At 39.8% G+C, this 25,051-nt stretch overlaps 1 protein-coding gene across 12 annotated transcripts in view; it reads left to right on the top strand.

Moving 5' to 3' along the window:
- The window catches only part of LOC111567130 (adaptor related protein complex 3 subunit beta 2), a 58,352-nt gene that overhangs the window by 9,799 nt on the left and 23,502 nt on the right, over positions 1-25,051 (top strand). For 5 of the 12 annotated variants that reach the window (XM_055009216.1, XM_055009215.1, XM_055009214.1 and 2 more), the window contains exons 2-15: positions 13,101-13,176; positions 13,669-13,743; positions 14,097-14,192; positions 16,567-16,727; positions 16,935-17,001; positions 17,367-17,549; positions 19,033-19,230; positions 20,609-20,706; positions 21,531-21,585; positions 21,759-21,830; positions 21,921-21,983; positions 22,099-22,231; positions 22,566-22,675; positions 22,927-23,103. In XM_055009216.1, the coding sequence (XP_054865191.1) occupies positions 13,101-13,176; positions 13,669-13,743; positions 14,097-14,192; positions 16,567-16,727; positions 16,935-17,001; positions 17,367-17,549; positions 19,033-19,230; positions 20,609-20,706; positions 21,531-21,585; positions 21,759-21,830; positions 21,921-21,983; positions 22,099-22,231; positions 22,566-22,675; positions 22,927-23,103 (1,564 nt within the window). Of the gene's footprint in view, positions 1-1,758; positions 2,410-13,100; positions 13,177-13,668; positions 13,744-14,096; positions 14,193-16,566; positions 16,728-16,934; positions 17,002-17,366; positions 17,550-19,032; positions 19,231-20,608; positions 20,707-21,530; positions 21,586-21,758; positions 21,831-21,920; positions 21,984-22,098; positions 22,232-22,565; positions 22,676-22,926; positions 23,104-25,051 lie in introns of those variants that run through there. The other 7 variants (XM_055009210.1, XM_055009209.1, XM_055009213.1 and 4 more) reach the window with 4 other exon arrangements.

The following is a 25,051-nucleotide window of genomic DNA, read 5'->3' as shown; positions in this document are numbered from 1 at the left end:
TATTGAATTGAATATATATTTGATAATTAATCAAATGTGTATTTAATATAATAGCCATTTTTAATCTGTGGAGTCAAAAAATTATAGTTAATGAAATTTCCCATGACTTTAGGGACACCCTGTACAATAAGTACCCACAGATGTTAACCCTGCTGGAAAAAATTTGATGAAAACACTTTTGAGCTATTTCAGTACTTACATTTTAAATCAGTTTCCATGCTAATATCTCTTCCGTGTGAACACTGCCTGCAGTTCAGTCGAATAGTTCCTGATTTTTTCGTCACATTATTGTTTGTCATAGTTAAGTCGCAAGTTGTGCTGAGGAACACAGAATTTTTTGTTTTTAATGAATCTTGCTAATGCAGATGGTTCATTTTTGGCATGTTTTTAAATGTGACGTGTAGAATGCAGTGATTTTGACTAAATTTTGTGATGTTAATTAATGATTTCATTTAGGTTAATTTTTCAGCTCGAAATACACGCCGCATGGTACATTTAAGGAAAGTTTAAACTCCGAAGATGCTCTTTGTTGTTGTAGTTTCTGATGAATGGTGTCATTTTGGCAATTTCTTAAAAGAAAACATGCTTTTATAATCTGTTGGTGGGTTTTGGGTTTCAGAGGATGAATGTGAACCTCAGGGCATATTAGAGTTTATAAATTCATGAAGTCGTCATAGATTCCTCTTAAGATGCTGTTACCGTTTCCTTCCTTAGTTTAAAGGATATGATACCACTGCACTGCACCCAAATTTTTTGACAAGAAAAGGAGAAAATCAGCAGAGTTGGCAGCAGTAGTCTGTTGTTGTCAGAATGATAAGAGATTTGCAGAAGTGGATCTTCTTACGATGTTTTAAAAATGATGTGCTGTTCAGTTTTTACCGTTCAGTAGAATCTGGAGATCAAAGACTGCAGTTTGTTAAACCATCAAAATTAGTTTCTGAGGCAACTCTGATAGGAACATTTCTCGGCATTATATCAAACATTGCGTTCAGTTTCACAGCATTATACAACACTCTATGGCAGGACTGTCACGCTCAGTGTGTTTCACCGTAAATGCTGCAGCCCTGGGGAAGAACTGAGGCATCTCTTCATGACATTACAGGTTAAAAATCATATTAGTCTTCAGCAAATGTCAACAAATCCTGACCGTGCTGTTACCGATCACAGGGAGAGCATATGTGAATTGTGCTTCGAGGCAGTTATTTTGGGTCGAGCCAAAAAGAAATGAGTGGGAGAGAGAGTGAGAGTGAGAGAGAGAGAGATGTCCTCATCACGACTCTGCCAAGAAAGCTGAGTCATGGAAGACGAGAAAAAGCGAAGCACCACGCAGACTATTAAAAATGAATTAGACAGGAAAATTTTTGAACATAATGAGCAGGAGGAGTGAGGAATATTTCAAAGCGTCCATCAGGTATCCGCGAAGATTTGTTGGCAGTGAGTCCAGGTGACGGCAGATAAAGAAAGCTGTGACACAGGGAGAGTTACCATGAGGGAAGTGCGACTGCTAATGTGAAGAGTTGGGGCAGAGATGACAGACGTGATGGGGAGGAGGTGGAAAAAGATGGGAGAGGCTGTGTCATTGTTAGGAGATCCGCTGTATAAATACATGGACGTATTGTATGTGTGCTCAGAGAGGCTGGTGCAGCAACAGGAACCACATGAGCAGCAGGAGGAGTCGCGAGAAGAGAGGCGTCACGGCAAATAAAACTCCACGCCCCTCTCTGCCGAGCATCCATTTACTGAGCAGCTGATGTCTGCTGCTTCACTGGATGCACACAGACTCAGCAGAAGGAGGAAAAAAAAACTACAGTGCTGTGGAGCTCCGCTGGATTTGGATTACAGCAAAGTACATCCACCTTTGCACACTTCAGCATTTATGAAGAGGATTGCTGTGCCAGTCTCGCAAGAAATGTCCACATTGGATATACTTAACCTTGGATTGTAGGAGTATTTATAACAGAGAAGCTGCCGTTGCTCTTTGTTGCGTGAAAACTGTCTGAGGATCGACTGTTAATCGACTGATCAACAGCAAATAATTGCTCAAGAACACGGTGGGCTTCCTCCTGTCTCTCCACTCTTATCTGGCCACGGTTCTACAGGTTGAGACGAAGTTTCAAAGATGACTACCATGCAAAAGCTGCTGCAGCTGCCGGTGAACGCGGTGAACATTGTGAAGACGGTGCAGAGCCAGGTCCAAGGCCAGGAGGAGGACAAGAGCCCCGTGCTGACCCCTGATAGTGGGCAGCATTCCTGGTACAATGCCCTCCAGCCTGACGAACTGCGCCACCTCCGATCTGGAGGTACAGGAGGAGGTGGAGGTGGAGGAGGAGACCAGGAGGAGCGAGCCCCACTGGAGGAAGGTGGTGGAGGTGGCAGTAGTGGTGGCACTTTCCAAACTCAGCCACTACGGTAGGAAAATCCAGACCTGTGCACCCTTTCCATGTTACAGTTACAATAAGGGCATTTAGTTGCTTCCATTCCAGGTCAGATTACGATGAATGTAACTGGATGACGAGTTTAATAGAGTTGTGAGTCAGTGGTTAGCAGATGGGAGCAGAAGTGAAGTCTCCCTGAAAACTGTTTTGTTTCAGTTTCCTGCATGAAAACTGTGGATTGTTTTGCCACCTGATGCTTCCAAAACTGTTCGAATAGAAATCGTTACTTAGTCAAACTGCTTACAAGTCCCCTGCCAATGTTAGCTCACAACCCTCTTTAGGATAAAACGGTTGGAGCTAATGGATGCATGGAAGGTTAGAAGTCATACGCAACAAATGACAAGGGGGTGGCCATTAGACTGTCCTTTGCTGTATTAGTTGGCAGCCCTAGCATGAAACGCAATAGTGCACAGATACTGGCTGTCTATTCTATTTATTGTATAGTTGTTTGGTCAATAGAATTCCAGACAGTATTGTAAATGCACATCAGAGAGTTGCTCATTTTTCTTATTGTTTCTAAGCAAAAGTCCAAAACCCAAGGACATTCAGTTTGCAATGATGTACACTACCGTTCAGAAGTTTGTGGTCACCTACACAATTTCATGTTTTCCATGAAAACTCACACATTTTTTAAATGTGTTAACATAATTGCACAAGGGTTTTCTAATCATCAATTAGCCTTTCAACACCATTAGCTAACACAATGTAGCATTAGAACACAGGAGTGATGGTTGCTGGAAATGTTCCTCTGTACCCCTATGTAGATATTCCATTGAAAATCAGCCATTTCCACCTAGAATAGTCATTTACCACATTAACAATGTCTAGACTGTATTTAGAATAATTTAATGTTATCTTCATTGAAAAAAAACTGCTTTTCTTTCAAAAATAGGGACATTTGTAAGTCACTCCAAACTTTTGAATGGTAGTGTAAAACAGAGAAGGTAGAAAATCCTAACTTTGGATCAGCATGAAAACTCAAAATGTCTCAAAATTGTTCTCATTAATTGTTGATTCACTCATGAATCAATAAACTAATACTTTCAGCTCAAGTGTCAGAATAATAATATCTCCCGAGTGTTTACAGTTCATGAACATATGTATCATGTGAAATAGATGGGATTTGGAGGAGGCATGGCTTCAATTTTAAGAACCAAAAGCCAAAAAAGATGAGAACACAGATACCTTGAAGAGGTCATAGAAAAGGGAATAGACTTGGTTGAGAAACAAGCATGGATGACAGTTTACATATTTATAAAAACACTGTTTATGCAGCTTTGTTGTGAACAAAAATCCGTAGCTTCAGTCTGTGCTGTTCCACTAAAACTGGAATCAGACTGACTGCATCAAACAAAGGCTATAGGAGCTACTCTAATTAATTAGACTGCCAACCTCTAACATGAACAGCAAATGTAGTGCTTTTCAGAAACAGATCTGCTGCAAGAGTGATATAATTACTGAAGCTGCAGTCGTTTCTGCTAATCTCACAACATGAGAGCTGCACTGAAGTACAGTTCTGATTGGTTTTGGGAGCAAATTTTACATCTGTCTCAGTAGAAAAACAAGAAACTGTCTGCTGAAAGAGTCGGCTTATGCAAAACAGCCAAACCAGCTGCTTATAAATGCAGGCTGCAACTCTTCAGTCTTTCACTCGCCGCTGATTCATGCGAATACTTTTCACATCTTCTCCTTTACATGTGATTCCAGTCTGTTCTTGTTGAACAAATTAACGTTGCATCTGAAGTTGTGTCATTAAACGCTAGCCGACTTCCGTGGAGACTTTCCAAGTTGGAGAGACCTGCTGATCTCTTGGCTTTGGTGCCAGGTAACCTGACCGCCTGTGTACGCTGTTGTACCACAGCGGGTTAAATAATTCAGACCTGTTTATAAATTCAGCTGTTGTTCGGCAGGACAGGACAAAATCCATAGAAATGAGAGAAGCGGTGTTGGTGTAGAATTACCATGGGCCCTTTGGCGAGGGAAGAGAGGTGTAAGCTCAATCAGAGGGTCATTTTTCCTATAGGTGCTCAAGATGAGGTTTTATTTCTAAGATAATTCACAGAAATGGGATGTTAATAAAAAAAAACATCCTGGCCAAGCAGAGAGAATATGAAGTACCTGAAAGGCTGTCACCTTTTCTCCTGGAACTGCTTGAACTGCTTTCATTTACTGAGTTATTACATCATGCTTTGACAAAAAGAAAGCTTTTATTGTGTGTAATGGTGAAAACGAGGTTTCTGTCCTTATAAGCCTTCTCTGTCCTGCAGTGTTTGAAGCAGCCACTAGCGCTAACACAACCACTATTGCTGATGTGTAGTGCATGTGTAACTTGTCTGTGGTTGCAAATACCTGATAACTCCACACTGACAGGTGGAATCTGGCCACAGCTACAGGAAAGGCAATAAATGCTTTCAGGTCCCATTTTAATTAGATCTTCTAAAAGGCTTGTTTGTCATCAAACAAGCCACATGAATCCCTGTCATGTTATTAATTAGTGTGGCTGATCAGGATAGTTAATTAACACAAGCTGCAAAACAAATGAAGCCTTTGGCTGGGAGCTTTCTCTCCTCTCCATTTACACTGTGGCAGCTAAAAACAATAAAGTCCCTGGTGAAGTTTTAAACTGACTTCTCATCTTGGCCTGTAAATCATAATTAAGAGATTTATTATTTCCTGGAAAGCTAGAATTCAAGAGAAGTGATGCCATTTGTTTTCATTCAGCAACAGGTGTAGATGTGTTAATAAAGAGTGAGGGCAACATCATGTGGTCAGAGTGTAGTTTGACAAGACTCTCACCAGTTATCAACTACAGGGGAGACAGAATGTCTTTAATAAGACATGAGATCCTCTGAAAAAATGATATGTGAAATTTTGGGGATCTCTAAAATATTGACAGTATGCTGTGTGGTTAGCACTTTCTCCTTGCAGCTTGAAGAGCTCCAGTTCACCTGGGATCTTTCTGCATGGAGTTTGCATGTTCTCCCTGTGCATAGTGGGTTTTCTCCAGGTATTCCAGCTTTTTCCCACAGTCCAAAAACATGCTCAGGGTAATTGGTAACTCTAAATTGTCTGTAGGTGTGAATACGAGTGGGATTGTTAGACTGGTGACCAGTCCAGAGTGTCTCCTGCCTTCACCCTAAGTCAGCTGGGATAGACTCAAGCCCCCCCACGACCCTAATGAGGATTAAGCAGTGTATAGATTATGGCTGGATGGATGATCATCCTCAAAATTAGACTTTTATTGATGAGCGATTAATGAGTGATTCACTTTAATCAAGATATTGTTGGGGTGAGATGACACCCGAGTGGTTAAGATGCCTACCACATGCCCTGAGCAGTGAGTCCCTGGATTCCCAACTGATGATTATTTACTGCGTGTCTTTCCCCAACTGTCTTTACTCACCTTTGTTGTTTCTCTCCACTGACCCTATAAAATAAATGCATAAAAATACTCCAACCCAAAAGAATCTTTCAAAAATTGCATGCATTCTGATGTTGCCATCACCATCAAAGCATGGTGCCGCAATATTATAGATTTCACCCATTATAACTTAAAGATCAAAAAACAACAGTAAACAGCGGTAAACCAAAGCAGAAGAACAAACATAACCCTGCGTGGTGCTGAAAGCAGGCAGCAGCAGATGTGTTTCAGCTGATACCTCATTAGTCATATTCTTATTAAAAGTGATCATAAATAATACAAGCTAAATCTAGTGCTTTAAATGTATCCATTGCTTCTGATAGTGAAAAAGCCACACCGTTGTTCACACACTGGCTGGCATCAATGGGAATTCAGCTCATTTCCATGTATTTATTTCTTGTATGGTTCATCAGTGTCTGTACATTGACACCGAAATGTGTTAGTCGAATAAAACTGTGACACCTTCTGCTGATTATTTAGATTTGCAGTCAGACTGACAGCATGGCTCTGTGGTTGGTAATATTAGTCAGCATATGTAGTTTTTACTGAAATAAATCAACAACAATCAGAAAGATCTGCACAAAATTTCAGACAGATGTTCATGTTTCCCACGCATTGCGTCCTCATGACTTTGATCATTGTTTTTTCTATTTAGTGCCACTTTTAGGTTGACATTTCATTCATGTCTTCCATAGAATGAAATGTAATGACTTTGATGTGTCCTTAGCTTTTCATTCAGTGCCAACATTGGGTGAAAAGGGAAATCTGCATTGTGACTCAGCTTTGTGTTTAAAGTCTGTGTAAAGCAAAAGCAAACAAACAAACAAACAAACAAAAAACACTGCTGTTTACCACCCAGCTCAATTTGAATCATTAAAAATAATCACCAAGGAAATAAAATTAGGTTAAATATTGTGAAAAAATAAGCAGTATTTTCCTCTTTGGAACACTGAATCGCTGGGAGGGAGATTGGCCCCATTCACCAGCAGCAAATGATTAGTGTTTGTCTTCACAAAACAGTCCACCTTTTCTGCTCCTCATTATTCTGAGGAAATTTAAATAAGAAGGTCGAGTTGTTCTGTAGATTCTACTGTCAAGGGATGTTGTGTTTTGTAGACAAAGGCTTACTTAACAAGCTGGCTGAATGTAGGTTGCAGTAGTTGTAGTAAGAGCAGAAAAAACCCTGATGCAGATACACAATTTTCATAATGCTGTTGTACTAGACAGTTCATGCAAAGTATGTCTCCAGTGTGTCATCATGCCTTGATTTCTGTAGCGCCAAAAATAATCAGATCAAAAAAAAAAACTGAAAACATTTTAAGGCTCTAACTAGACGGTTTAAAACCAAATCTTTGAATTTTCGTTACTTTAATGCAAATTAGCATCAGTTAGCATGCTAAGATATAAAACAAGACTATGAACATGGTGAACAATATGCATGCCTTAGTATTAGCATGTTAGCATTCTCACTGTGACCATATCAGCATTTATCTCAACGCATTACTTTGCCTTAAAGTGCTACTTCACAGAGTCACTTGCATGACTGTAGATGCTTAGTCTTGTTCTGATATTATCTCCATAACTCTGAAATATAAACATATTGCCACTGGCTGACATCAAAGGCAGTGGATGGAGGAGGTTCAGACTGTACAAAACAAACTGTGTTAATAAAAATGTTCGCATTACTGCTGTCATGGCCAGAGGCTGTGACCCATCATCATGATTTCACAGAGAGAAATGAACCAGTGGGACCTTCATTTTCTGCCGGAAATCAGCATTAGGGTTACTCATCCTCATGTCTGGGCCTTCAGAGCTTTGGGCGAACTGCATTTGCTACGAGTTAATTTTTTAATTTGTTTTGGGACACAGCCACATGTTTGTAACCAAGAAACCAGCGTCAGTTCACTGCTCGCATCCAAAAATAAGCCTTACTGTCGGGTTTTAATTTGACAGTCTTTGATGAATTAAGGTTTTGAAGTGCGTGAAAGGGTGGACTATATTATTGGTGATGCAATGCAGTTATTAACACTTTGATGCTCGATGGAAACGAAAGCTGAGCCTTTTCTTAGCACGCAGCCACACAAACGCTTGCACACAGACACACACACACACACACACACACACACACACACACACACACACACACACACACACGCTTTCAGCTCGGGCAGAGTCATGATAAATTGACTGTTCTGCAGAGGCCACCTCCTCACAGACTGCAAGGCCTCCATTCACTGCTGTCATATGACCTAAACAGATGAAAAATATCGTATACCCCGGCAGCCTCCCTCTCTCACAGGACAGCAATGTACAAGTTGTGACTGCAGCTGGATCACATAGTTTGGGAAGTCATTTGTGGCACTGGTTTGAGTTATGTGTGGCGTTGAGGGAACATGTGTAATATGTAAATCACAGCAAAGTGTGTTAAAGTCATTTTCATAGTCCTCTTGTAAATGTTCAAGTGCTCATATCTTTTAATGCTGACAACTTGATGAGGACAAAATCAAAAGTGTAAATTACTTACTGTTCAAAACCAGCCAGGGAGTACATACTCTCTCCAAGGCTACACTATAGCGTAGAAAAAATTATTATTTTTTAAGGTCAGAATTCTGACCTTCTTGAAAAATTCTCTTTCAAGAACATATATTTATTTGGAAAGTTTGATTCAGATTTATTCTGATGATGGCCATGATAAATGGATGAATAAAATCTCAAACTTTCCCCATAAGTATTGTTTGAATAAATTCATTAAATTGCTGTCTTATAATTATTTCTCGTAGGGTGCGACATATCAGACCTACAATAATAACTCTCCAGATATTTTATGTACCACACTTGGTGACAATTTACATCTGATAAATGTTTTACAAAGTACTGGAATCTATAAAAAAGTATGAAAAAAGAGTTTTACATCTACCCCTCACATAATAGTACTTTCTACATCAGAAGCCCATCATTTTTCCATTTAAAAAAAATAATGCGAGTAAAACCAAAACAAACCGTGCTAAACAGAAAACAAAGCATACCCTCCACCCTTCATCTCTGTTCTGTTAAACAGCAGTGTGAGCGGCATAAATCAGAGCTTCAGTCCTCTGTTCACTAGACTCTCTGCGAGGTTCTGGAAATAGTTCACCGAGTTTCTTCACCAAAGACCTTCAGTCCCTTGTGGAAACATTGTCAGATGCAACAAAGCCTCTGCAGGAAGGCAGGAAATCGCTTAACTTCATTTTATTGCATCCTTTGTTGCCTTGGAAACTAGTTGGGGAAAATGTGCCGATCTGCAGCTACTGAAGCACCCCACCTACCGGCAGCCAAACCCCACCCTTCACTCCCACACCTCCAAATGACAACGAGATGATGGCACCGTGTCCCACCGGACAATCTTTCTGTCTGTTGGGACATTCACTCTGTTTTCAAGTGGGTTTGCTTGTATGCTTGAAGTGGTGCTATGTCGTTCTATCGATCAGGCATAAAGACTCTGACAGCAAAGCATCAGAGATCTGATGTGCAAACTCACTGTTGCTCTCAGTCTTTAATTAACACCACAGTCCCACGTGGAAACAGTTCAAAAGCAGATGGACTTAGTCTGTTTCTTAGTTTTATGTGTTGACTGCCTGCTCTTGTTTTCATTGTGTCATTTTCTTCTTGTTATTATGAATAATTCCACACTTTGATGAGGAGCAGTAACACAGACTTAACCACTTGGCTAACAGCATCACATTTAGAGTGGCATTTATCTATGTCTATTGTCTCTATATACTAAATAAGAACAAATGTAGTCAATATCCTTTATGTCTTGAGCTCATACCAAAGAAAATGCATGGTTTTCTGTATTTTTAGGCTTATAGCAGTAATTTTATTGTCATGAACTGGAAATAAGTGAAGTGTTATTGTCTTCGGTTGTTTAAAGACAGCAAAACAGAGATATTTAGGCTGTTTGAACACATCATTGATGAGTGTTTCACCATTCAATAAGCCTGGTGTCCTTATCTTGGCAGCTGCAGCAGTCATCCTGTCTGCGACGATCTGCTGGCTCTGCTGTGTAGCTGTTGTTTGCAGGCTCCTCCTGGCAGGTTTGGTAGAAGCTGTCGCTGTTGTTTATGTGTGTTTGCGTTGCAGCAGGGTGGAAATGTCAGCCTAGATCCACTCAGACAAGGATCTTGCTTCTCATGTGTGAGATGACAGGTCTGTTCCCTTGTCGCAGATGAGATGATGGATGAACAAGGCCAGAGAACACGGCAGGGTTACACTAGTCAATATGCAGATTGAAAGGGCAGCTGGGAAAACAGCCACAGCATGTGCACTGGTGATATCTTCTTTGATTACTGTATGTATGTTGAAAAGCATGTTCATTAGGGACAAAATATCGTAACTCTTTCGTCATGTCTCACTTCAAGAAATGCTAGCAGGTTTTGTAAAAAAAAAAAAACTTTTAGCCACACTCTGCTAGTGAGTCAATCCCAGCAGGTCAACATTTAAATTTGTCTGAGTGCAGCCTAAGGGAGCTACTGCTAGCATGACTCAAGACGATCCATTTTGTCTCTTTGAAACCAAATAAACCAAAAAATCCACAGACATACAAGAACTTTGCTTGCTTCCATTTGAGCTGAAGTTGAAAAACATGGGATTATATATATTTTTTGTTATCATGTTTACATTGTAAAATCTCATCTAGGTTATCTCCAAAATAAATAGTTCATAAATATAATCTAAATTATATCAGCATTTACACATCACTACTCTTATTTTTAGAATTTTGTCAGAAGCGGGAAATCCATACTTGTAATAGATTACTTTGCCCTTCATCTCCACAGGTGAAATTGAGATTATTCAGTTAACTTGATAATTATTATGTTGATTAACACAGTAAGTGTTTGTTTTAAAAAAATCTCACACTTGCAGGAAGAAAATGCCTAAACCATGTATGTTTGTACCATGTATTGAACCAAAAAAAGCAGCAAATGCTCATGAGCTGCAACTAGAGACTGTTGAAAATTTGGGGGATCATTTGCACAGTGTGTATATAAGATGGAGGAACCCTGGGTGGCATTGCCCATATTTTCCTGAGGAGCAACTTTGAATCTCAGTATGGTGGCTTTCGCCATCAGCATCTTGGCCGTGCCTAACTCCTGGCTAATCCAAAAATAAGCAAAGATGTGGAGGTTAATTGGAGCTGAGGCTAAATATCTCTGGGTCGTGGACTTTAATGTGATGGTAACCACCTGTCACTCAGAGTGGCCACAGCTTTAATTATGCATAACATTAAGTCTTAATACAATTTGAATCAGTGAGTTATAAAAAGATTCACCACGTGAACAGTTGTCATAGAAAATTAACTATAAAGACCAAAATAGTTTTTATACCTATTTGTGAACATGTTTATCTCTGCTGTGAAGTCGGCCATTTTAACATGGCGGTCAACACTTCCTGGCCAATCCGTCAAGTACACCTTGCTAGTAAAAGGTTGGACCCCATTTTGCCTTCAGAACTGCTTTAATTCTTCATGGCAGACTTTCAACAAGGTGTTGGAAACATTCCTCAGAGATTTTTGTCCATATTGACATGACAGCATCAGGCCGTTGCTGCAGATTTGTCGGCTGCACATCCATGATGCCAATCTCCCGTTCCTCTACATCCCAAAAGTTCTACTGGATTTCGAGATCTGGTGACCTAGGAGGCCATTGGAGTACAGTGAACTCATTGTTATGTCCAAGAAACCAGTTTGAGATGATTTGAGCTTCATGACATGGTGCATTATCCTGCTGGAAGTCGCCGTCATAAGATGGTACACTGTTGCCCATTCTCCTCTGACCTCTCTCATCAACAAGGCATTTTCGTCCACACAACTGCTGCTCACTGGATATTTTCTCTTTTTCTGACCATTTTCTGTTAAACCATAAAGATGGTTGCGCCTGAAAATCTTAGTAGATCAGCAGTTTCCGAAATACTCAGACCGGCCTGTCTGGCACCAACAACCATGCCACGTTCAAAGTCACTTAAATCCCCTTTCTTCCCCATTCTGATGCTCAGTTTGAATTTCAACAAGTTGTCTTGACCACGTCCACATGCCTAAATGCACTGAGTTGTGGCCATGTGACTGGCTGATTAGCTATATTGAAAAGGTGTACCTAATGAAGTGGCCGGTGAATGTATTGGGATTGACTTTGTTTTTGAATCAGCCTCAAGTGGACATTCAAAGAATTGCAGCTTTTGGCACTTCCATGTTGGCTTCATTTTTCAGCACCCAAGGTTGCTGCTTGATCAATTCTGGAGTTTGTTACTGATTTAAGGAGAGATAAAAAAAATTCTGAAAATGTTTCTGAGTCTCAGTCAGACTCTGTAAGCAAAGAAACAGAGTGGGATGGTGCTGAAACTGGGATCACAGTTGATATTTCCTCTTTAAACGGGGAGGAGCAGTTGCCACTGCTTCTTACACCTGCTCTATAAGCTGCTGCTGCACAGAAACCATCCACTTCAAAAAATATCCAGAACCAGAACATGCAGGGATTCACAGTGCTGTCCTGTACATGGGGTCCGCCCCTCGTCGGCTGGATGTGTTTTGTGGATCTGTCTGAGCCATTTAGTTTGTTTCTCATATACAGAATCACAGCTGTGTACAAACACCGGATGTTTCTTCAGTGCACACAGAACAGACATCTAGCAGACTGTTGGGAGATATTCACTGAAGACATTCACTGTGTTATCACAGACTTTACCTGTAAATGACTGACCATAAAGCTGACTAATCATTTGAACACTAAAATTACTGGAATTTCCTCATAATTGTGAGTTGTCGTCTCACCTAAATATTAACAAAACAGCTTGTATGATGCTAATAGACCTTTGTGATTTATTTAGAGTTGTACTGGGCCTTCTGGAGTGAAACATTTCTAATCAAGCAATACTGCTTCTATTGTTTGTACAAAAATATCTGCTGTCTGTCTGTGAGGAGTCAACATGTTTTAGGGATTATGTCACTTTCCAATTATCCAGCTTTTATGCGCTGCAATTTCAAAGGTTTCCACATTTTGCAAGCCAGATTTCCCACTTCAAAGAGAATAATTTCTGGGTCACACTTGCAGACTTTGATAAATTTGCAGCACTGAGTGGTAACTGTAAAGCAGGTCTTAATGTCTTCGTAGAGACCTTCTGTAGTCAGTGTGGTTTTTTTTCAGTTTTCGTGTCTTGTTAAAAATAAACAAAACCATGCATTGAGCTAATTTTCAATGTCTTCTCTCCCACAGACACGACGACTTAAAAGAGATGCTGGACAGCAACAAAGACTCCCTAAAGCTGGAGGCAATGAAACGGATCGTGGCTGTGAGTATAAATAATGTTTACTTTGGGATTTCGCTGATCAGCAGATTCAACTGCACACTGTGACTGAAGGACAAATTTACCCTGACTTTCAGAAAAGACAATCTCAAATCATTTTAATGGTAAAGATCTCAATATAAGACCACAATCTAACTGAATGTTCCATAGCTACAACCTTGTCATGTTGAGAGATCTAATATTCTTAATCTATGAGACAAAAGCAAACACAGTTGTAATATAATAAAATAACTACAATGGTAAGAGATGAAAATGGTGCAGTCAGCTGTTAATTATTCATAATCTGTGTCAGATTCTTCGTTCTGAAGCTCCTCACACAGCTTTTCATTCATCATCCCTGCAGGACAGAAAGGACGAAAGGAAAAGAAAAAGGATGAAAAGCGACTAAAATAAAATAGAAAAAAAATGTTGCACTGCTCTTGCAAATGACTGAAACTCTTGAAAAATTTCACCTTGCGAAATCTTTTTTCTCTGCAGATGATCGCCCGAGGTAAAAATGCATCAGATCTGTTCCCTGCTGTGGTGAAAAATGTGGCCTGTAAAAACATAGAGGTTTGTAATGAACCCAGTTTCATGTTGCTTTATGTATTATGAGACTTTATTTCTTTTGCTTGTGTTGTTTCATGTGGTTAAATTGTGTTTTTTGTGTTAAGGCTTCTTTATTTTATTTTTTCCATGTTTGTAATTTATGCATTACAGTATCTTATCACATTTTTTAAAATCCCCATGGGGTTTTATTTTTATCTCTCCTGAACAAAATTGCAATTTTCCTCTCTTCTTTTTGAGGATTTTATCACTGTGCTTTATCTCTCTACTTCAGATTTATCTCAGAGAAAATAATTGAACTAATCTGCATAATTTAGATTTTTATGAGCCTCTTTCCGTCTTACTGCTTCTCCCTCCAGGTGAAGAAGCTGGTCTATGTTTACTTGGTGCGTTACGCTGAGGAGCAGCAGGATCTCGCTCTGCTCTCCATTTCCACGTTCCAGCGAGGCTTGAAGGTACAGCGCTTTAGATAAGCGACAGTGCTTCAAACGTTTATCAAAATTGTGGGTTTGAGACTCACTGTAGGGTTTCAGTCTTGCTAGCGCTGTTATGTGGATGGTCATGATGGAAATACATCCAACAATGGCTTTGAAATTCACTATCTGCATAAGATGAATCATAATGACTCCTCTTCCTTCCTTTTAGTGCAATCATGTGGTTAACATGTACACCTTTGAATGTAATATCTTGAAAACTATTAGATGGAGAAGAAATTGTTGTGACTTTAGCTTTCTTCTAGTCTAGTGTTAGTCTGACAGCAACTGCATGTGTCAGCTTCATGTCTGAATGAGCAACCTGATCACTTTTATGTGAAAGTCGATTATTGACAATCTTACAAGGTCAATTCTGTACCACTTTTAACCCTGTGATCCAGGCTTTTTCCACATTTCAGCACCAAGATTCATTCAAAAACAGGTGCAGTCAGACAGCAGCAAAATCCACGAGTACATGAGGCGGTAACTCCATTAATTACTTGTAATTCTGAATTATCCCCGACATGGAGACAGGATCAAGATCAAATGATGCGTCATACTGTGCTCGTTTACACAGGGTTTAAATTTAGCTTGTTAGGACTCTTTCCTCTGAGTTTATTACAGACTGGCAGCATCTGACCACAGCAGGATCTATATTAGTGCCTCCAAAGACACAGTTATGTACCTTTACGCACAGAACAACAGCAGTAACTTCATTAAATAGTTATAATCATAAATTATTCCCGTATGACGGCAAGATCAATCAGGATCCAACAGCAGGTCACACTGTTCTTAGTAGGAGTTACATCATTATCACACATAAACAAAATTCTCAGTGTTTATGAAATCATAAATAAACTAGGTTTTTAATTAAATGGACGCTTTGATAAGCTGCTGTTTGTTCATGTTTAGTCTTTTGTTTGTTATTCCATTAGTAAGCATTATACATCATTTGGTGTAATGTTTGTTCTCGTGTGAATGATAAATATCGCTCAGCTTCCTCTCACACTGTGGCGAGTATGTCTAAATAAAGCCGTGAGGAACATCAGTGGAGAAGTGACGTGATGTCTGGATGACAGAATGCCGTCACTTTGACAGACTGATGAAGATGTTATGTATCCCCTGTCTGAAAGAGACTTTATTTACTGTCATTTCTCAACATCTACTTGATGTATTGTTGTCACAAAGATCTTATGAACTTCCAGATGATTAATGGCTCTCATTTTTGATTGAAGCTTCTCTACAACTGTTGGATGGATTGCTGCTGAAATTTTGTACGATCATGCTGCAAGGACCATAGACTGTAAATTACTCTGATGTCTTGACTTTTCATCTAACACCATCATCAGGTCATATCAAGGAAGATGGTACAATATATTGATAAATGTGTCCAAATACATGCAACTGATGACATTCCTGTACTTAGCATTTAGTACTCAGGCTAATAGGCACATGTTAGCATGCTAAATTGCTGAACAGTGATGATGGGCATGGTATGTACCGTAGGATACCTGCTAATGTTGCCACAGTGAGCATGTCAGCGTGCTGATTTTAGTATTTGACTCACAGAACTGCATGTTTAGATACAACCTCACAGAGCTGCTGGCATTGGTGCAGACTTCAGAGTGGGCACAGAGGATACGTCCCTCTTAATATTTAGAACATGTGTATTTGACCCTCTGAGTAGAAACATGAAAGAAGCAAAAGACCACTCTAATTTACTTCTAGATGCCCCAGGGATATACCCTTTTTTCGTCTGCATATCAAACACAGATATATGCGATATGTTTTGAATGTCCAGGAAGTTTTTAACATGAGCAGAAATCTTTGTGAAACACATCTGAGGCATTAAAGTCCAGGAGTTTTTAAATTCAGTGAATTTATTTTTAATGATTTAATTTATCATTGATGTCAAAGGGTGCCACATGCACATTTAAAGAGGTTACTTCCCCAGATGAAAGACATAGAAGAGGAGCAAAGAGTAAGTCACTCCTATGTGTGTGGAGATTCAGCAGTAATACTATTTAATAAGAATAGCTGGTCTACATGAGAACACACATTTAAAAGCAATGCAGGATTTTTGAGAGCCTTAGTGCATCATATTCCATTACACTATGAATTAACCCCTGAATGCTGTGTTTTCCTTTACAGAAAGACATTCTCACCATAAAGTAGTGCATAAACATCTATCAGGATGCATGAAATGAGTGCTAGGCCCCACCTAATGTTTCCCCCTCCAGTGTTCAAACAAAATCTGCACCTATGGCTGCTTATATGGTTGTAGTCTTGTTTGGTCTCTGTTTGGCAGGATACATATATATATACATAAATGATGTTTTGCTCTGCATTTCTGCAGGATCCAAACCAGCTGATCAGAGCCAGCGCCCTGCGAGTCCTCTCCAGCATACGAGTTACAATCATTGTTCCCATAATGATGTTGGCTATCAAAGAAGCTGCTTCAGATATGTCTCCTTATGTCAGGAAGACAGCTGCTCACGCAATCCCCAAACTGTACAGGTACAACTCTGCCAGCTCTGTTGTAGCTTTCAGCCTCAGTAGCAAACTTATCTCGACTCGCTGTCATGGGTTTACTAATTATTTTACCTGGCTGCTTATGGGAACATGTTGTTGTTTTTTATACCAGTGCTGTTGTTTTTTTGTCAGACCAATCTCAAACATTTCTTGTTTTGTGCATTTGGGTGATTTATTCTTCTCTCCTCTCAGTTTGGATCCTGAACAAAAAGACCAGCTGATTGAAGTCATAGAGAAACTCCTCGCTGACAAAACCACGGTGGGTTTTTCCTCTGTTCACATAGTTGGTTCAATATTTTCTCCAGCAGCTTTCTTTTCCCTAAACAAATGGAAATACGGTTTTGGAAACCACAGAGTGCACAAAATATCAGGACCAGCTGCTGTGCACAGCACCAGATTGCATTCAATGCCTCACTTGTTTCAAGGCTTATCATTTGTTTAACCAGCCTCCCTCTTCACGTTGCACTTTTTGCATAAGCAGTTTCTCAGGAAAACAGACACAGGCTCTAGACACCAGTCGTAGAGTTCTTGCAGACTTGATAGTCGAATGCATGGACAGAGTTTGGTATTGAGGAATACTATCCCAACATCATCTGCTGTGAAGTGACTGAAAATGTGTTGCAGTTGGTGGCAGGAAGCGTCGTTATGGCCTTTGAGGAGGTTTGTCCAGAACGCATCGACCTGATCCACAAGAACTACAGGAAGCTGTGTAATCTGCTCATCGATGTGGAGGAGTGGGGTCAGGTTGTCATCATCAACATGTTGACGCGTTACGCTAGAACCCAGTTCCTCAACCCAAACATCAACGTGAGTACCTGACACGCACAGAATGAATAAGCAAGTCGGGCATTAACCAACACGCATCTTCATCAGTGTTGTTCTGACACTTTTCTGTAGTAATTTCATCTATTAAAATTACCTAAAATGTCCTAAAATTACTTATGAGAAGCCGGAACTAGAGTTTTTTTGTTGATTTTGTCAGATAAATGACTATCAAAGTTGTCATGTTTCTGTTATTTTATCATTTTGTTATCTCCACAGTAACGGAGTTATTTTTGTCAGGACTGTAACGATAATATAGGTTTTCACCATACCACATACTATGTGGGGTTTTTTTTATCTTTTATCTTTTTATATTGCTTTGTGAGGGAAAATAAAGTTCTTATGGGTCTGAATTATTTCTACACATACTGACACTGCTTACACTTGCATGTGTCAAAGAATCTGAGTGCAATAACGCTAAATATTGATTCATAGTTGCATGTTACAGCAGTTCACATGAACTAACAAACCCAGAAGTTTGTTAAGTGTACTCATAATGTCTTGTCATCAACAACTAATTTGCATATAAATTGCATACTAGGAGATTAGCGTGCAACAAAAGTGTATACGTGCATGTCTTGCAATAGGCTTTCATTTTGTGGATTAATTAGAGTCCCCCACTTCTGCTGTAGTGACTGTGCAGTGTTACAATAAGTCTGCCATTATCTTCCTCTTTCACTGTTGCCAACTTATTTCTGTTTGTTTATCAGTTTTTCAGACCCACCTGTTGAATTTTTTTTCTCTAAACTAACAAGTGGTGCCATTTTTCACAACATTGTTATAGCAGTAATTTCCTATGCATGTGGTGACAAACTGGTAAAATGATTTTGGACGTGATGTTTGTATAACAGGAGGAAGCCTTAAGATAATGATTCTCAGTGTGGCTGCTTTTTCCTGTCTGTTGGCTTTTTGTGATTATTTAAACAGTGAGTAATGACTTTCCATGCAGTAAATTTTCTATCTTGGGAAGTTTCACCACCAAGAAACTCTGAAAGGTCAATTCATGTTTTCCACATTAACATGTCTGCAAGAATCCACATAATGTGAATTTTGTCATCTGCACAAGCTAGTACACAGCTTGTGTATATGCTGGGAAATGCTTGTTTTGAGAGGAAGCTGAGCAATAAAATTCCCAATCCCACACCCTTGTAATTCATCTTTCAAGAATCATAATTAAAGTAGCCACTGCTGGACTTTGGGGGAGCTTTTACTTGTCCATGCTTGGTGTTGATGGTGTCCACATACAATGTGAAGTTCCAAATTGTCCAGAAATCCTATGCATTGTCCACCTATTTTGCTTGGGAGTGTTCCGTAGAGCCTGGCACACCTCACCAACACCTACCCTGTACTATGTATATTGTAGTATGAATGGAACTGTGTGCTGGTCTGCTGTCCTCTTTGAAAGTCTCCATTGATTAGTGCTGATCGATGCCGTGAATTGGCCTTTAATCATCTCGTGCCTTTGCAGGAGTCCCTGCTGGAGGAGGGAGGCGGTGGGGAGAAGACCTTCTACGGCTCAGATGAAGATGAGGATGAAGACGAGGAGGAGAAGGAGAAGAAAGCCGAGGTTGCTGCCATGGCCAAGAGGAAGCCGTACGTGATGGATCCAGACCACCGACTGCTGCTGAGGAACACTAAGCCACTCCTGCAGAGCCGCAACGCAGCTGTGAGTCCGCTAAATCTACACATCTGACAGCGGTGGAACGTAGCACAGCCAATTAACTGTCATCTGAGTCAGTTGCCATGGTTGAAATCATAACTGTTTCTTCTACAACACTATTCTACATCGATGAGGTCTCCATATGCACAACCTTTATTTGCGTGATGAAGCCCGTGTCACTCAAGCATTTAAACGGTTTAATGTCCTTCAGCGAGACACTTAATCAGAGCTGACCTCTCCCTCAGAAATGGGGACGAGTTACAATTTCCCAAAGGAAATTAATAAAGCATCACACTACATTAGTGCTGCTGTGGTCACCTTGGGTGGCCTGTTTTGTTCCACGTTCGGTGTTAGAAAATTCCCCCGTCACACATTATTCAGCCTTTGTGCTGTTGTTGTCCAGCTGGTTGCTTCTCAGTGACATAAAAACAAAAAAACACACAAGCAGAAAATATGCTTATCTTGCCTTTAGTGTAGACGCTGATCACTGAGCTCTTTAATCGCTTTTTGCATCTATTGAATAATTAACAATTTACTTCATTTTCCAACTCTTATTTGTGTGACGTATTTGGTCTGACCTTCATCAGGTGTCCAGAAACACGTCTTCAAATGAATGATAATGTTGCTCTGTCTCTGCTGCATGTGTAAATAACTAAATGTTTGTTAAAAGTTTCATATTTGGTGATGATATGTCAATATTTCTGTGCCCTCAAACAACAGTTGTTGCAGGCTTAAAGTGTCTCAAAATCCATATCTTTATGTCAACAGTGGATCAAATGACCACCTTTCAAAAAAAAAAACTCTGAAAAGCTCTCTGGCACCATATAGTAAACAGATAAAGTCAGATAGTAGCTGGGCAACATGTATATTGTGAAGCATTTAACATCCAAATAACCAGACGTTTCCTTTAGGACACCGTAGAGACCAACATCTTTATGAAATGATATAATGTTATTTGCAGTGTATACATTTCATGAGTAAATGTGGATTTAAGTTGTGTGCAATATCCTAATGAAGTATTTAAACAACTAAAAACAACCACAGTCCTGTCACTTGAATAAATCAATTGCCAGATTATTTCTTAGGCTTTCAGCTGAGATTGGTAAAAAATACAGCCAAACGGTATTCGCTTTAGTTCCTTCATGCATATTCAACACATTCGCACACATTCAGAATAAATCCGGACTGCACTGCAACATGGTGTAGTGTAAGGCAGTAAAGCGTTGGACCGCTGGAAATGAATGGATTTTCAACAGAGATCAGAACACATTAAAAATTGAGTCTACGGTACACACAGATGTTTACTGTTTGTGAAATTACAAGGTTGTGTCACTGCATATGATTTACTCCTACTATGTGTTTTCTCATTCTCTGTACTATCCAGGTGGTGATGGCTGTGGCTCAGCTGTATTTCCACCTTGCTCCTAAAGCAGAGGTTGGTGTGATCGCAAAGGCCCTGGTCCGTCTTCTGAGGAGCCACAGGTGAGCTTTATTGATTTTATTTGAAATGATTTCTACTCTGTATACATGTGTATTCCAAAAGCAATCCAGTGTGCTCGAACCAGCCGCCTTAAGTCTCATCTGGAATGCAACGAAAAGTAAGTTGAAACGGCACAAAAAACACAGCTGGATGAGAGAGGAGGAAACTATAATGACCATGAAACTCAGCAAAGTGGAAAACAGTGTGACAACAACGAAATGACAAGTGCAGGTAGTAAAACAAATCTCAGAAGCCCTGAAGCAGAAAGTGAAATTAAACAGGGAACGCAGTGAAGCTGAAGTAAACATGGACGCATAAACCATAAGGAGTGATGACAGCACATCGGTGGCCTCTTGGCTGTAAGTCCTGCAGCCTGTCAGCTTTTTATTGAACAAGTGGTTGTGTGGCTCTGGGTGTGCGGTAATGGGATCATTATTCAGCAGCGACCAAACAGCAGCATCTCTCTGTGGGGGATTTATCAGAAGCCCACTGTTCTGTACAATGTTTCATTAGACTTAATCCTATGGAGTCTGTGTTTATATCTTCTGCCCAATCATAAGTCAATGACTTGTACATACCACTGCTGTCATTCGATCAACTAAAAATCAATGCTCAATCAATGATAAACAGAACAGCTATAAATCAATGCTGCCCCCACATTTCTATCATCATGCTGTTGGGTTTTATCAGATTGTTTATTTAGCCCTGAGATTTCAGTCTCCAGCATAATGATGATTTACATCTGAAGTCAATATTTTTTCAATACGGTCTCGCTGTCCAGGACATTTCCCTCATCAGTCTTTCCTCCATTCATCTCTTTCCTCAGTGAAGTCCAGTATGTCGTCCTTCAGAACGTGGCAACAATGACCATTAAGAGAAGGGTGAGTTACACCTGATAGTATTTCTATCTCTATGTGTGTGTGTGTGTGTGTGTGTGTGTGTGTGTGTGTGTGTGTGTGTGTGTGTGTGCGTGGCATTTTCAATGAAATGCTGACATCCCTGCAGGTTCACTGAGGCTTTTTTCCCCCCCTCTTCCTGTCGCTTTGTGTTACAGGGCATGTTCGAACCATACCTGAAGAGTTTTTACATCCGCTCCACAGACCCAACTCAGATCAAAGTCCTGAAGGTTTGCTTTCTCTGTTCTCAATGTACTCAGAAATGTCAAACAGTTTCTGGAGATCAGTGTGAACACATGTTTTATTTCTGTCTTCTGCAGCTCGAGGTCCTCACTAATCTAGCCAATGAGACCAACATTTCTACCATACTCAGAGAATTTCAGGTAGAATCAAAGGGAATAAATCATACTTTTTGAAGAGCGGATCTGTAGTGCAAGTACAAATTCTACAGCCTTCCGTTATGTATTACTGTACTGAGTTTGTGTCTTTACCTGGCAGACATATATTAAAAGCATGGACAAAGATTTTGTGGCTGCAACAATCCAAGCAATTGGCCGCTGTGCTACCAACATCGGTGAGGTGAGGGACACGTGTCTGAACGGTCTGGTGCAGCTACTGTCCAACCGAGATGGTGAGTCTTTTTATGTGATGGCCAAAGGGCTAAATTGCATGTTATATAGGAGGAATAAACTGATACGGACAAGAGGAAGAAATACTGGTTCCTGCTTTACTTGAATCAAACTCATTAATTTGAATTCTTAAACACTGGAACATGATTGAGGTTCGATAATAATCGTAAAACACTTTAATAAATAAAGAGTGAAAATGAGGAACCAGTCTCAGAGCATATCCTCAGTGAATTGAATTAATTTTAATCAAACAATCTAGGATTAATAGAAGATGAATAAAAGCCCTGAGTGAATCAGCATTTATTTCTGATTTCAACTCTTCCTCGTCTTATGCAGAGCTGGTGGTCGCAGAGTCGGTGGTTGTTATCAAGAAGCTGCTGCAGATGCAACCAGAGAAGCACAGCGACATCATCAAGCACATGGCCAAACTAACAGACAACATCCAGGTGAGTCGCTGTCACGGACTGCTGTCGGTGTCTTTCCTTCAGATTTTTCCCACTATGTCTTGTTACAGTCTATGAGAGTCTTATATAATATTTGTTGTGGTAAACAAAATTTCGGCTGAGTTTGCTGCTTTCTTAAAATACTGTTTACCTCGACAAAGGAAACCTGCTTTGATTTCTGCGAGTCCCGTCACTGTATAGTGCCAGTAAAAGAGGCAAATGTACACAATCATTTGTTCAACTTGTGCTCTCAGGTGCCGATGGCGCGGGCCAGTATCCTGTGGCTGATTGGAGAATATTGTGAACATGTACCTAAGATTGCCCCGGATGTTCTCAGGAAGATGGCCAAGTCATTCACTAACGAGGAGGACATTGTTAAGCTGCAGATTATCAACTTGGCTGCCAAGCTGTATCTCACTAACTCCAAACAGGTGTGAAGAGCATGTTTTTCAATCCTTGTTACAAAACACACATAATTCAAGTGTAAGATTTAAACCGTTATCTAGCTTTTCATATTTGTGCTTAGATTTTTTATATTTTTTAATTTTTCTGAAATACGTTACATTTTCCTGACTTTCTTTGTCCTACAATTTCCAGTCTTACATTTCATACATGCAGCTGCTGAGCTTTCCCTCCCTTTACCAAAACTACGCTGTTCTCCCTTACAAGACATATATGAACTGTGATTGTCAAAGTGAAGGGGTTGGTCCTGAGTACCCCTTTTAATCCCGTCTTGGTTGTGAACGCACAGTACCGAGAAAATACCAATCTGTCCCCCAATGTAGCGTAGAATACGTGCATGTTCTCCCTTTATGTCTGTCTCTTGATATTTCCTATTTATTTTCAATTTATTTTCATTTGTAAAGGAAAACGTGTGTGGACACCCTCCCTCAAGTTGTACACTTGGTGGTGACCATGACAGCAGCATTGACCACAACAGCTGTGGTTGCAGCACCAGAGCTTTGGGTTGGTGCTGTAGCCAGGTCCTGGGGGACGCCACTGAATATCTGGAGTTTTAACGAGTCCTTTGAACTAGTATTTTAAAGTAACAGAGCAGAACTTAACATGGAGCATCAATGAGAATGGAAAATATGTTGTTGCACATTACAAGATATACACAGACCCATAGAAGTACTACAGGCATTAGAGTTACTTTCTACAGCAAGCAGAGTGGTTTGCAGGTTTTCTTTACATTTCTGCAGAGAGATTAGTCCAGAATGAAAACGGCAAATTTGAAAAGCTTCGGCTTGCGTGTGTTTAGTCAGCAGAGGTGCACACACACATATATCTGCTACATCACAAATCAACTTGAATTTATTTTGCTTCTTACTCTTGTATCACATCTCTTACATCACACATTGACGTGTCTGTCAAAACACAGCTGTTAATGTGGCTCAGTCAGATGTGACACGTGTTAGATTAATGTCTGAATCGTTTTAGTAATGCTTTCTCAGGTGTCGCTAAATGTAATTTGGGATTTTGCAGATACATTAGATCTTCTGATGTTCTGTTTGCTGCCTACAGCTGTCTGTGACACACATTATTTCCTCTGACTTTAATAAATGCCTGCAGCACCACATTGCAGCAGAAACAATAAGTGTTTCTTTAAACCGAGAGGGATGTGCACATTTACCAAGTGCCACAGCAGCAGTAATTTCACAAGTATTCCTTCTATGTTCTGTCTGCTACACACCTGACAGATCAGCTATTCCACACAAATTTCAGATTTATAAGGTAGAAAATTTGCATTAAAGCTTCTTTGGATGAATTCTGAGCTTTCTCAAAGCTGTCAGGATTTTTTTGTTAGGATATGTTTGTCATTACAGACAGAATTACATTTCAGTGTTTTAACTGCTGTAAGGAGACAGAAGTTGCAGACAGGAACATTTCAGCAGTTAAAATAGATCAATAAGTGAACTGTAGTCAGCTCATTTATTTGTTCTCTAATACCAACCTTCCATTTAGGAAGATTTACTTTTATTTATTGAGGTGATGAACAGTCACCTGAATAAATAGTTTTTATTTACTTTATATATTTGTAAGCACCCCACAGATCAAGTTTTATCTTAACCAACAATTATTCTTCCTAAGACAAAATGAAGACATAAAAGGAATAATGCAGAAAGGGGAGGTTGAATACAAAATATCTTTATCCTCAGATGATATCTTAGCATACATAAGTCAACTACATTCTTTTATACCCAAGGAATATGTTACCAAGAATGCTGTTTTAAGTACCTTGCAAGTAAAACTTTAAAAATAAATACAATGACGTAAAAAGTGCAGTTTTCCCTCTGAATCACAATGAAGTAACTGTACCAGGAAAATGAAATACTAGTTTAGGTAAAGTTTAAGTACCTCAGAACTGCACTTAAGACC

Source organism: Amphiprion ocellaris, chromosome 3 (genome assembly GCF_022539595.1).
Source record: "Amphiprion ocellaris isolate individual 3 ecotype Okinawa chromosome 3, ASM2253959v1, whole genome shotgun sequence".
Classification (NCBI taxonomy): Eukaryota; Metazoa; Chordata; class Actinopteri; family Pomacentridae; genus Amphiprion; species Amphiprion ocellaris.
The sequence above is the reverse complement of the archived record's forward strand: the minus strand, read 5'-3'. Positions and strand labels throughout refer to the sequence as shown.